Below are 13,820 nucleotides of genomic sequence, written 5' to 3'. Positions count from 1 at the left end.
GACAACTTCATAAAATAAATAGCTCTTTTCTTAGCATAAACATATGGTTATTCAAGCAGTCTTCACGCTGGGTGGATAATACACTGTTAAAAATGCAACTAACTTTTCATACAAATCCTGATATTTACAGCTTTATTTTCATAAGGAAATTTTTTTCAAAAGCTGTGTTGCTTGAATTGACCAAGCCAAATGTTACAGAAAAAGGACCATGTCCTACTTGCTAATCTGAAATGAACTACTGCTTCTTTAACGTAAACAATCTTTAATCTAGTGATCCAACACTACTGATTGATTCACTCTTTCATTTATTCACTCATAAATATTTACTGGTCTACTATATATGCCAGGCAATATTTGGAACCTTGAATACAAAAGTAAATAAAGAACTGTGAATGCAAAGGCAAATAAAGCAAATATAATTCCAGTTTTCACGGAATGTACATTTTAGCACAGGAGACAAAAGTTAAGCTATTTTAAAAATGAAAATTATGTTGGATAGTGATGCATTATAAAGGAAGTAAACAGGGTAACTGAAAGGGAATGCCTGGAGTGAGAAAAGGTTATCAGAAACGCTCTCTGAGATGACACTGACCCAGAAGGATGATACTGAATAATGAAAAAAGGTCACAATTCAAACAGCCAAGGAACGAGGGTTCTGGGCAGTGAGAAGAACTGTGCTAAGACCGTGGGCAAGAGATTGGGAGCTTGAGAGATCAAAAGGCGTGGGTGAAGCTGGAGTGTTTCCAATGAGAGGGGAAATGCAGCAAGAAAAGGCTGGAGAAGTACAGGGACTAAAACATGTATCTGGCATTTTAGATAATACTGAATGTGTAAGGCAGTAAAGAAAAGAGATTTTTTGGTGACTGACTTCAACAATTAAATCTAAAAATATTAGGTATGTATTCACCACCTTCCACAAATAGTGGGAAATAGAGGATGGAGCACAGAGCTGGGATTCACCTTCCCACCCACAGGGACTCTGGTCAAAATTTTCTGGTTCTTAGTTCCCTCATCTGTTAAAGGGGAGAGTTGAGCAAGAGAACTGGTCGGTAATACACTCAACTCAGAGGGATGATTCTATAATAGACATGTGACATTCATTACCCAGATGAAAAAAACAGTGCTGAGGAACAAAAAGCCTTTTAGCAAACTTAATAAAAATAACAACAATTATCATATAATGAGGCTTTACAGTGTGCCTAGCACTATTCAAATACTTGACATAATGTCATTCGAATCTCATGAAATCCTACACATTACTCCCATTTTTCAGAAAAAGAAATTAAGGGTTAGAGAAGGTAGATGCCAGGAGGTGGTGGAGACAGAATTCAAAACTAGGTCTGATTCCAAGCTGTGCTCTTAGTCACCCAGTAATATACTGCCTGAATTAAACTTTGCAGGAACCCTATCACTATACCTTTGCACAGTGTTCACCTTGCGAGGGAATTAGCACAGCTCAACTTGTTTTTAGAAGGGTCATTTTAAATATCCACCTAAATAAATTTCAGAAAATTTCCTGGCTGCTCCTCAACTAAAATATTTTTGGTATACTCAGGGGGAACAAATGAATGGTGTTGTATAATGGCATGCAGGAAGCAGCGGCTCAATATATATTTGTTACCAAATGAAGCTATTCAGTAAAATTTTATTAAATATTAGTAAAAGAGAGGTAGGAATTTTTACAAAGTTTTCTAAAATGGTGTCTTTTTCCCCCTAAATATACGTAATATCTAAAATTAAGTTACAGAGTATATGAATAATTTGATATATCTAACAGATTTTGAAAATTGACAGTGAAGATGTAATTGCATTTACCAATTAATATAAATCATTACATTAACACTTACAGTCTTCTTGTTCTAAGGACCACGAACTTGCAGGAGAAGAAAATGAGAAGGTGTATCTCAGTCCCTCTCTCTCCCTCTAGGGTACGCCCGCCTCAAGAGAACATGTACTCTCATCTGCTCTGAGTGTGGCTTGCCCACTTTTGCCAATGACTGGGTAAGTAAGCTTAACCATATCAAGGGTGAAACTAGGAAGTCCTTTGTTGCACAGACCTAAGCTCCATTCTCCAATATTGGTACTATGCAATAAGTAACAAAGCTGTATATTTGTAAACATAAGCCTCATATATGTTAATAGTTCATTTGTCTGACCCTTGATCTATCTCGCATTTGGTTCTGAACTTGAGTATCCTTCCTCTAAAGCCAACAATTTAAAAAGTAAAGGTTACTTGTGAGGGATAAAAAAAGAGACATTGGGGGCTTCCCTGGTGACGCAGTGGTTGAGAGTCCGCCTGCCGATGCAGGGGACACATGCCGCGGAGCTGTTGGGCCCGTGAGCCATGGCCGCTGAGCCTGCGCGTCCGGAGCCTGTGCTCCGCAACGGGAGAGGCCACAACAGTGAGAGGCCTGCGTACCGCAAAAAAAAAAAAAAAAAAAAAAAAAGAGACATTGGATTCAACTTAGATGTTTCTTGAATATAAATCAGAAGCAAATTCAAAAACAAGAGGAGTCTCTAAAAGAAGGTCCAGTTAGTAAAGATTATATTTTAACATACACAATTTAGTATGATAACATACACCAAGGTAATTAACAATGGCAGTTAACTTTTAGATGACTAAAATGCTATTCATGTTTTAATACGTTTAAATGAAGTATTTTTTTTCTGTAAGCTTTTGTTCTTGGGACTAAAGGTTAATTATTTTTAAGAATGCTGATTAAATATTATCCAGCTATTCTCAGACCTCACCATAATCTTTCAGTTTGAGAGAACTGGTGAGAAGGAGGATACCAGCAGTGCCCTTGCAGGACTGTGATGAAGAGCACAGGAGGCAGCTGAAGAACCCAGCATGAGTCCTGGCCCAGAAAAAGGGGCTTAACACATGCCATTTCTCAACCTCGTGTCTCTTAAAGGCCAAAATCACACACTGAAATAACAGTATGGAGCACACTTTAAAAACGATTCTGTAGATGGATATCCATGTCTAACTGTAATATGGTTTATTTGCCATTTGGCATGAATCAAACAAAGTCTCAAAAATCAACAGTATAGTTCATTTTTGGCAATCGTGGCAGGATGTCTGGAGCCATACTGAGCTATTCATTCATCTAAGCTATTTCTTACTAGTGTAGAACGTTCAAGTATAAATTGTCAAACCATTAAATAAATATGGTTATCTATATCAAAATTTAATGGATGTGATGTCTTATCTAAGGATAATTTTAGTTTGTTAATGATAGGCCAATGAATATAATTTATATATTTTTTAAATTGGTCACAATAGTACAGAAATAACTTTCTTTTCATTAGTTAAAAGTTGATAAAGGAAAAGAACCTGAAAAAGAATAAATATATGTATATATGTATAAAAATATATATATATAACTGAATCACTTTGCTGTACACCTGAAACTAACACAACATTGTAAATCAACTATACTTCAATAAAAAATTAATTAATTAAAAAAAACGCTAACCATCATCTGACAATGCAGGGTTGCCACAAACCTTTAATTTGTAAAAACTGCAATAAAGCGAAGCACAATAAAACAGAAAAAAAAGTTGAATGAAACTTTATGATATTTAAATCACTCATTGTATTAGAGGTTTAGGCAATGCATATGTATATGCTTTTAATCAGCCAACTAAAAACTTCTGACTTGAAAGAATAGAGACTCATGGCAACACAGAACACAACAGAACTAAGACAGTCTAAGCAATAGAGAATAATCACTAAAGCAACTTAAATCTTCTTAAAAAAAAAAACCCCAAAAACCTCAAGTATTTGTTTGAGTCTTCTAGTCTAAGACTCACTTGAATTGACTGTGGAAGCTTAACTGATGAAATACATGGGACACATATGCAGGATATTAGTTATTAATCTATATTAATAGCTGAGAATAACAATTGTCCTAACTACTCTTAACATTATCATCACCTTTTCAGTGTTTATGAATCTGAGAGAAGGAAATTATCTCAAACTACTTAATAGCTAATAGTACATTGTGACATTGAAGTAAAACAAAAACATTAAAATAAAAAACAACCAACTTCCCAGGACTGGTTGCAATAAAAATTAATGACTGTTACCTCAACAGGGCTTGAAAAAATAGCTTGTCCATAATCAGTTCTCTCCCAATTTCAAAACAGCTGTCTTAAACCTTTCCCTACCTCTCCTCATATTCCTACCCTATCATCCCCTCCCCTCCCTCACTCTCAGCCTTTTTATCTCATAGATTAAAAAATGAACATCCTCTGCTCTGTTCCTATGGTATCCCACCCAATTCCACGAGTGATATGTGAATTAGTCTCTCTAACTATGCTCTGTCCCTCTACTCCTGCCCTTCTTGCTTTACCAGCCCAGCAAAACCTCAGTCCCAATATAACGCATCTATCCGTCTTTTCTACTTCTACACACACGCTGCTTTGTAACTGAATGAGAAAAATCACACACGCCTGCATGGATAAGATCCAGTACAAATTTACTATCTCCAACCTTCACTGAGCCCTCAAAACTCTTTAAGCCCTTTATTGTCCCTTTCAACTATCCTTCTTGATTCCCTTTCATTAATATTCCAAACCATCACCATTCCCTAAAGTCTCCTACTCGACCTGCTTACTCCAGACTCTTAACAGACCACATCTTCTGTTGATAACTATAAGAAACTGAGGTCATCAAGCAAGATCTTATTCAACTTTCCACTACCTTCACTACAAATCTGTGCTCACACCCAACAAGACATGCTCTCCTGCAGCATGCGGTGTCTCTTGTTCAAGGCTCACTCACCCACCTGTAATTTGACTCTATGCTCAATTTCACTGTCTTAAAAATTTCCAATTTCCCCCTCTGCTGGTTTCTTTCCTTCTCTTCATGAGCATGCCTGGATCTCTCCCATTTTTAAAAACAAAGTAAAACACCAGAAATATACAAACACAAACCCCCTATTGCCAAATTCACCTCCATCAATCTCTTTTGTCCCCTCTTCTTTCATATTTCTACAAGCTGAGTCCATACTGTCTCTTCTCATCTCCCATTCACTGCTCAACTCACTGCTTTCTCGTGCTTCCATTCTAGTAACTTTCAAACTGGCAAATCTCATGTACATTTTTCAGTCTCCATCTTACTGGGTCTCTCTAATGTACAGGATGGTGTTGACTGCTCTCCTCCTTCTTGCAACTTTTATCTCTTGAGTTCCATAACCAGCCTCTCCTGATTCTTTTTGTACTGCTACTGACCCATTCCTGTTCTGTATCCTTTATGGGTTCCCCTTCTTTCACTAAACATTCATATTCTCCATGGTTCATCCTTAGCATACTACTCATGGGGCAGTAGGAGGCACGAGTAATGTCTTATCCCCTTCCAGGGTTCCAACTACCACATATCTGCAGTAGTCCCCACAGTCCCTCACCTGAGCTTTCTAATTGCCTACTGAATACCTCCACTTGGGAAGTTCACAAATATCAACAGTTTGGACTCAATGCCCCAGACTGAATCTGTCCCCTATATCTCTCCTTCTCAGCTACTAGGAAAAATATCCACCCAGTTTCCCAAATGAGAAACCTAAGAGACAGCCTTGCTTTGGTCCCTTCTCCTTTCTTATTCTATTGCTTAGAATACTTCATTGGCTCTGCACACCTCGGAGAAAAAGTATTAGCACTTAATATGATATAAAACCTGTCATGATGTGCCTATTAAACTTAACAGTACCCTTCCTCGACATAATGTCAACTTCTTGGACCACTTATAGATGCTAGCACACATCAAAATGTTTGTAGCCTTTACCTTGATTCATGCTTTAACTTCTTACTCTAATTACCTTCTTGGTTAATTTAGCCCAGTTAGTTCCAAGCTGGCTAATGCATATCTTTTAAGGACTCAAGAATCACATCCCATTCTCATGGGAGACGCCCCTTCCCTGATCCCCACAGACTTTCCGATAACTTTCTTCTCAGGGGTGCCATAATACTCTGCTGTGTCTCTAATACTACATTTCTTTGTTATTCCATTATCTGTTTATGTGTTTATCTCTTCTCCAACAGAAATACATGTTTATCTTCCTCATGACACTTCTGATTTATAAAACTGGACTATCTTATCTCAGAACTCCAATGTATAGCACAATGTCTATTTGTTTGACACATATTTACTGAATCAGTAATGCACAATAACAGAATAAATGAAGAGATAAGCAAACAAATAAACATAGAATATGTAGAGTCTATCCCTCCTCTCTGTTGTCTAATTAGCCTTTGGCTTGATGTGAGTAACACATAAACTAGATGTATTTCAGCATATATTCAATATGAAATTATTTCAGCATAAATAGTTTATAATCTTTGCTTCACCTTGTAATGTCTTTATTTTTAATGCCATAACAACAGTAACAATAATAGACACAAGTTCCCTAGGACAAGCATTTGTTAAGTGCTTTAAGTACATTATCTTACTTAATCTTCATACCAACCCCACAAGGTAGATATTCTTATTTAACAGCCCAGAAACTGAAGGTGACTGCTCCTCCCAAGTGCAGTACACACCTGGAGGTCTAACCCTTAGAGAGGAACAACCAAGAACACTGATAGGTGCAAACTGGAGATTAAGTGAAAGTCAATCTACTGAATATGAAACATAGAAAACACTAGCAAGTATATATGCTCCAGGCAGGAGACTGGAAAACATCCCTTCCTGGAATATCAACATATCCTAGGTTAACGAATCTCTGCATTTTATCCAGCCAGATCATCTTACTACTGGAAAAGTCTAACCCCTGCACACGTACTTTCCAATTAGTGTTTCAATACCTCATTCCTAAATATCAGTGTATAGACAATTATCACCAGACATCTGGAGACTACTCTAATATGAAAGAAAATAATATAAACAAAGAAAAAACAGTAATCTGAAGCAAATAACAATGAAAGAAGCATAAGAAAACTTGAAAAAGCTTTAATATTTTCAGAGGGATGAGGAGATATTACAGAATTTTAAATTAATAAAGAAGAATTCAAGGACGTTAAAAATATGACAGCATAAGGTTAATCCAAAAGAGTTAATATTTGATTGACAGAGCTGCAGAAAAGGGGAAGAATATTAACAAAGAAATATTTCAAAATATTTTCCCAGAATTGAAAAGTACAAGTTTGCAGATTAAGAAGGTTCATCATGAAGCCTCAATAAAATTTCAAAATATTGAGAAGAAGAACCTAGAAAATTTCAGACAGAAAGACTAACAGACACAGAGAACAAACAATAAAGAGATCAAGTGAGACTTTGGGAGGGAGACAATGAGTCACAGATGCAGGGGAAAGAGAAAGACATGGGAGGGGAGAAACAAGGAAAGAGAACTGGGGGGTCGGGGGGGAGAGACAGAGACCAAGAGAGGGGAACAGAGAGAGGAGAGAGAGATGGGGAAGAGAGACACAGGAAAAGACAGGCAGAGATGGGGAGAAAGAGACAGAAACAGGAAGGGAAGGAGAGAAAGATAGGGGAAGGACAGAGATAGGTCTAAGGAGAGAAAAAGAGAGATGGGGGAGAAAAAGAAAGAGACATGAGGAAAGACAGAAATTGAGACAGTTATGTTAAAAAGTCTGAGGAAAACAAGTTCTATAAGAGTGGCAAAATAGTGGTGGTTTGCTATAAGGTTCATCTATGAATAATATTTACAGCAGGGTCAGTAGACTGTAAGCACTGAATCTTATTTAAACAAATGGGATTATTGTATGGGAAGGACAAGAGGAGGGTAGCATGTATGAGTGAATGTATGTGTGTGCATGCTTTGGAGGCATGGGGAGTTTAAAAAAAAAGCTAATTCTCCTATTTCTCAGTAAGAAGTCAATTAAAACTGAACAATCACGACAGCAGTATAAGTATTGTTTGTTATGTAAAAGCTGAAATAGCTAAAAGTGGCAGCAACAATTAGCAGTGGAGAGCAGCAGGGCCCTATAAGCCTGCGGAAGTACTTGACTTTTTAAACTATGTACATATACATCTTTGATAAAAATTTTTAAAATCCCCATTAAGATTGCTACATGTGATCAACTTGACAAAATACATTAAAACATTAGCTCTATTTTGACTCTCTAGAGCCTATAACTATCCTCTTACAAGTTCTTTTACAGAAAATCCACCAAACAACAAAATAAACTGAGATGATTCTTCAAAGTGTAAAAAGGACTTGGGCGACTGCACCATTTGATGCCATAAATCATCACTTCAAAAGGTAATGGAAATAACATAAGTGGTAATTTACAACCTATCCCTCTTCCAAGTATCAACCATTAGAAGAACATTTTACAAAATGCTCGCAATCTTCCTTTTATCTGCTAGAACTAAGAGGAGTTCATTCTGACCAGATCTCACATCAAATCACCTTATAGCAAATTGAAAGGAAGGAATCAGCTTCTTAAAAATTCATTCATTCTATCATTTTTTTTTCCCATCTGTGACTTATTATAACCTCAAGACTCCTGCAGTACCACCCCATCACAAAAGGCATGTGCTTGGCAACCTGGACTCACCCTGTTAAACACTGGCAGCATCATGTACAGTTTCTCTTCTTGTTCCTTCTGAGTCATGTGCCGGGGAGGATGGCACAACTCCGTGAAGAGTCGGCGGAGGTGCATCAGTCCTAAGGCGTTGTCTTGCGGGCTGCACTCCTCCTGCCTCGGCCGCCCCATGATCCTCTTCACCATATTCATCTTGGCTGGTTGGTGATAAACACTTCTAATTCTGTAAGAAGATGTTCATACAGTCAAAATGTCATTGTCTTGACCAGGTCAAGCATGCACGGAGCTCATTAAAAGCCAGAAAAACAAAAAAATTCTGCCTAAAATATTTTTTCTACTTTTTTGAACAGAAAAGGTAGAGAGGCAAAGCTAATTTTGATAAATCTCCCTAAATGACAAGTTACAAATTATGCCACTCAGTGTTCCTTACCGGCTTTGCCACAATTTGTATAAAATGTAAAACATTAAATGTAAAAAATTAATTGTTGCTGGACGAGCAACAAACATTTCCAAGTTAGTCATAACAAAGTTCAACAAATAAAGGGATCATAAATCTTATAATTAATATGTTGCTTAATAGTTGACTATATGGAAAAAGAATAAAAGCACAGAAAATTCACCCTCACTTCAAAACATCCAAACAAGTGAAAAAAACAAAAATCCCCACAAAGTTTTCTGTTTTCAATTATTTAACTTTCTTTGTAGATGAAGGATTACACTTGGGATAGTCCTCACTGAAGACTTGTAGTTTGAAAAATGCAAATTAAATGAAATGATACCCTCAAATATATTATAAATCATAAGAAAAAAGTGAAAATTGTCATATAACTTAAGACTGTTTTTTCAAACTACAGTTTGAAACCCTTTGGCAGGTCATGTTAATTCATTTAATAGATCATGACAAGCAATTAAAAAAAAGAAGTAAAATATAATATTGTAAATCAACTATATACCTCAATAAAAATATTTTTAATGAAATAGAAGATATTGGAATACATGTAGTAAGGGTAATTATTATTTCATGAAACTTATTTTAGGTAAGGGTGTATTCATGTGTATTGAATCACAATGTAAAATGTATGTATCCCTGGCTAGAACTGCAGTTAAGAAATAAGTAAACCAATCACTGGGTTAGAACATACACCAGAATCAATAACGCTAAGCTTTCAGAAAGCATCATCAGCCCTTTTCAACCACCATGAACTGTGCCTGCCAGCAATTAGCTAATTTCAGACACAAAAACAGGATATCTTACAAAAAGAATCAGGAAGGCTGGGAGGACACTATGGGATATACTGAACTTGAGTAAAAGGCAATTTTGCTTTCTAACCTGTAGAAAAGCAGGAGTAATCTGAAGATTAATTTTTAATTTTGCCACATAAGCCAGCATGGCATTTCTTAAGAAATGAGAGACCACTGCAGAGCTAGACGTTTATTTACTAAACATCTATTGATTTTTTTAAACCATTAAGAAGAACTAGCATCTTAAATATGCTTGCCCTTGAGAATTTTGAGTGGATTCCGTGTTTGCCTGCGGGCGCATGTTTATGCATTCTAGCTTGACTGCAACAGGAGGCCACCTGCGACTCATCACAGGTGAGAAGCAGGAAAACACCCTGCCAAAGGCTGGTCTGCACCAAGGGACCTCTGTGCAAAGAGCACTCAATACTGCTAAGGTGTCCAGTAGTGGGGAAGAGTGCTCAGACCACAGGCACAGGGCCGAGGAGACCCTCTGAACTACAAAATGACAAGTGAAAGTCAGTCCGGTTCAAACTTGTTCAACATATTTCATTCTCGGAAAAACGTGTTAAGTTCCCCAAGTATACATTATAAAGATTTCAACAAATACATTCAAAGAGCCTACTATATGCTGGTATTTTTCGTCCTGGAAACCCCCAGGACAAATATAAAATTTGAAGTTAACTATAAAACTTGCATAAATTAGCTAACACTTCAGATTATACATAGATCTACTCTTTTTCCTTAACCCATAGCTTCAGTTCATAATCTAAAGCTTGTGGATAGGATTTACAGGATTCATGATCCCCTAACACTTCAAAAAACATTTTAAATAGATCTCCAGCTTTCAAAGGGGTCTAGGTCATTAAAAAGCCAAGCATCAATCCTTATTTATAGAGAGTCAAAGCACTTTCAGACCATTCCCTTTGGTCCTCATTCCAACTTAAGCAAGGGGACTGAGGAGGGGATTAATTCTACCTTTTTGTGAGGCCTCAAGACAAGAACAATTTGCTCAAAATCTCACAATGAAAAAGAACTGAATGAGAATCCAGGACTCCCACCTACTGGTTCAGCCCTTCCTGCTTACTTATATTCATGTGCCTATTTTAAATTACAAAATTTTTGGCAACTGTGACTCTAGAATATTTATTTAGCTAGCATCAAGTTGCAGTTAGAATGCAAAAGAAATGTTTGACTTTTCTGAAGATACACTAATCAATTATCAGTAAACACACACACATAATCACACAAAGACATTCGCTAGATGTAAATCAAGCTATCGTACCACCATTATTTTATATTTGTCGGATACAAAGGGATATATTGGGTTCGCCAAAAAGTTTGTTTGGGTTTTTCCGTAAGACGGTATGGAAAAACCTGAACGAACTTTTTGGCCAACCCAATATATCAATCAGCTAAATGGATTTACTGGTATTTCTCGATTACTCAGATAATCTCAGTAATGGGGAAAAAAATTCAGATTCCTCCTTTTCTCCTAATTTACCAAGAAACACTTAAGCATATCAGATTGCTGACTCATTGCTTTGTCTGCACTTCAATGTCTGTAACTTAAAGTATAATTCAGACCAAGAACTATCATGTTTAAAGTACCCTTCAGCAGTGAAAGAGCAGAAAAGAATGGGTACTTCTTGGTGAAATCTGTACCAACACGTCCATATAAGATAGGTAACTTCAGGTGAAAGTCTCTTAATTCCCTTGAATCTTGGGTTTTTCTCACCCGTAAAATCTTTCCTCATAGGCTTTTTGTAATGCATACATAAAATAACATCATTTATATAAAGTGCCAAACACATTAATTATGTTCAACAGTTTTTATACTTCTTCCTTCAGCTTGATCATGAAACATTTAATTTCTTTTCGTTTACATTTTTCGTTATTTAAGCAAGTAAGGCAAAGGAAAGAGTGTGGGCTCTTACAGTACTATGTTTTAGAGACTTACAAAGTGATAAATAAAAAATTAAGGGAAAATTTATTTCTTAGATACTCAATAAGAGGTTTCTAAAGCAATACAGAAGAGATAGGCAAAATTTAATAATACTGAGGACAAATCATAGAAGGATTATTTTGGGGGGTAATGTTATCAGGGATTTTCAAAATATTTACAAAGATTATTGTGCATAAGAACTAGTTTTCTAATGCAAACTCTATTTTGTTTCACAAGAGAAAAGTGTTTGTACTGCCAACAGGGGGTTATTTAAATAGCAATGAGATAATTATTGCAATGAGTCCAGACAGTAGTTCTTATTCTAATCTCTTGTGTTAAAGCTTAAAAATCCTCTGGAAATGCCTGAAAAACTGTTTAAGTCCTTTAAACAGTCTGCCATTATTTAAATTATAGAACAAGTAAATAGCCTAAATTTGTAAACATATATTTGCCAAGTAACTAATGGCCTTTGAGTAGCTCAGCTAAAAACTTAAAATAGCTTTTCTAAGTAACTCCTTAATTCCACGAGAAGAAATAAATAGCTCACAGGACTCAGGGAAAATCTTATAGTTTCATCAAATAATTATATATAATTCCTCAGGTTTTTAATTTTTTCTTAAACTTTCTGGGGAAAAAGATCCTATTTATTTTCTTACATTGTGAAGAGCAAAGGCAAAACTTCTTACACTTTTTTTTTTTTTTTTGCGGTACACGGGCCTCTCACTGTTGTGGCCTCTCCCGTTGCGGAGCACAGGCTGCGGACGCGCAGGCTCAGTGGCCATGGCTCACGGGCCCAGCCGCTCCACGGCATGTGGGATCTTCCCAGACCGGGGCACTTCCGGACCGGGGCACGAACCCGTGTCCCCTGCATCGGCAGGCGTACTCTCAACCACTGCGCCACCAGGGAAGCCCTTCTTACACTTTAGAATGAAAGCAGAACTCTGAGAGGCTCCCAAAAAACTGTGTATATAACCCAGCAATCTAACCCATACATTGAAAAAGAACTACTAATACAGTCCTGAATTAGAATTTAAAATTTCTACCTGCTGAAACATTGTTTTTGCCTTTCAAGAACAGTCATATCAGATTTTAGCCCCACCTATGAGACATGACAAGATCAGCCATCTCATTTCTATGGCAAAATACAATTACTTAAGACCTATTCCCAACATCCTTCACCCTTCTGACCCCATCGGTGAACTCATCATCCTACACATATATTGAACTGGACAATTTCTCAAAACATCTTTTCCATTGTGCTTAATTTTCTCTTCTCACAGATGAAAGGATATTGCTTCCATTTAAGGACACTTCATTTAGATATGATTTCCAATCATGGGTAGCCACTACTGACATCTCTCTGACACCTTTCTCAAACCCCTCCTTCTAGGGCCCTTGCTGCTGTTTTGGGAGCCCCAAAGGCACATTTACCCCAATAGTTACATGACAGTTATTTGATATGATTAAAATAGTACAATTAAATTATATTATGGGATAAACTTTTGTAGGCTGACCAGAAATTCTCCAGCATTCTCTGAAAGTGTATCTTTATAAGAAAATGTGTTCAAAATTTTGTATGAAAGACCTGTAAAAGAATTTTTGTAGCATGATGCTTCTGTTAAGTTGTGACTGCTTTCTACTGACACATTTTGCATTATACCTGTATCTCCACTAACCTCTAGCTCAAGTCATTCAGCTCTGTGAATGTATCAGTATCCTCAGTGGATGGATGGCACACAGCAGGGAGACTAACCTCAGGAGTGAAGTGCATATAAGTAGGCCTAGAACTTTCAGGGCCATATCCTAGACCTAACAGCACTAGGAATTTCTCTATTTCTGAAATTTCAAGTTTTGAAATCTTACTGTGAGATCTTAATTTTCAATCCACCTGCCTTTCCCACTTCCTAAATCTGTGGTCTTCACTGGAATCGCTTATTCCTCTTAACTTTTCCCAGTTCTACTCCTCAGATGATGTTCAGTCTCTTCAATACATTAACAACTGTACCTTCAGTTCTCCTGTACTCCTGCCTATACATATTTCCAACTAGTACCCATGCCTGGATGAATTCAACCACACAATTTCTCCACGTCTAATTTTGGGTTGCTGGATACTGTGGAGAAAATTCTA

General features: G+C 36.9%; 1 protein-coding gene across 2 annotated transcripts in view; it reads right to left on the bottom strand.

Annotated features, from left to right (window-relative positions):
• Window positions 1-13,820, bottom strand: part of WDFY3 (WD repeat and FYVE domain containing 3) — a 232,575-nt gene that overhangs the window by 168,416 nt on the left and 50,339 nt on the right. For both annotated transcript variants that reach the window (XM_082652754.1, XM_082652755.1), the window contains exon 2: window positions 8,521-8,731. In XM_082652754.1, coding sequence (XP_082508880.1) covers window positions 8,521-8,700 — 180 coding nt within the window. In that variant the 5' untranslated portion in view covers window positions 8,701-8,731. The remainder of the gene's footprint in view (window positions 1-8,520; window positions 8,732-13,820) is intronic.

Source organism: Grampus griseus, assembly GCF_964374135.1.
Source record: "Grampus griseus genome assembly, chromosome: 4".
NCBI classification, from domain to species: Eukaryota; Metazoa; Chordata; class Mammalia; order Artiodactyla; family Delphinidae; genus Grampus; species Grampus griseus.
The sequence above is the reverse complement of the archived record's forward strand: the minus strand, read 5'-3'. Positions and strand labels throughout refer to the sequence as shown.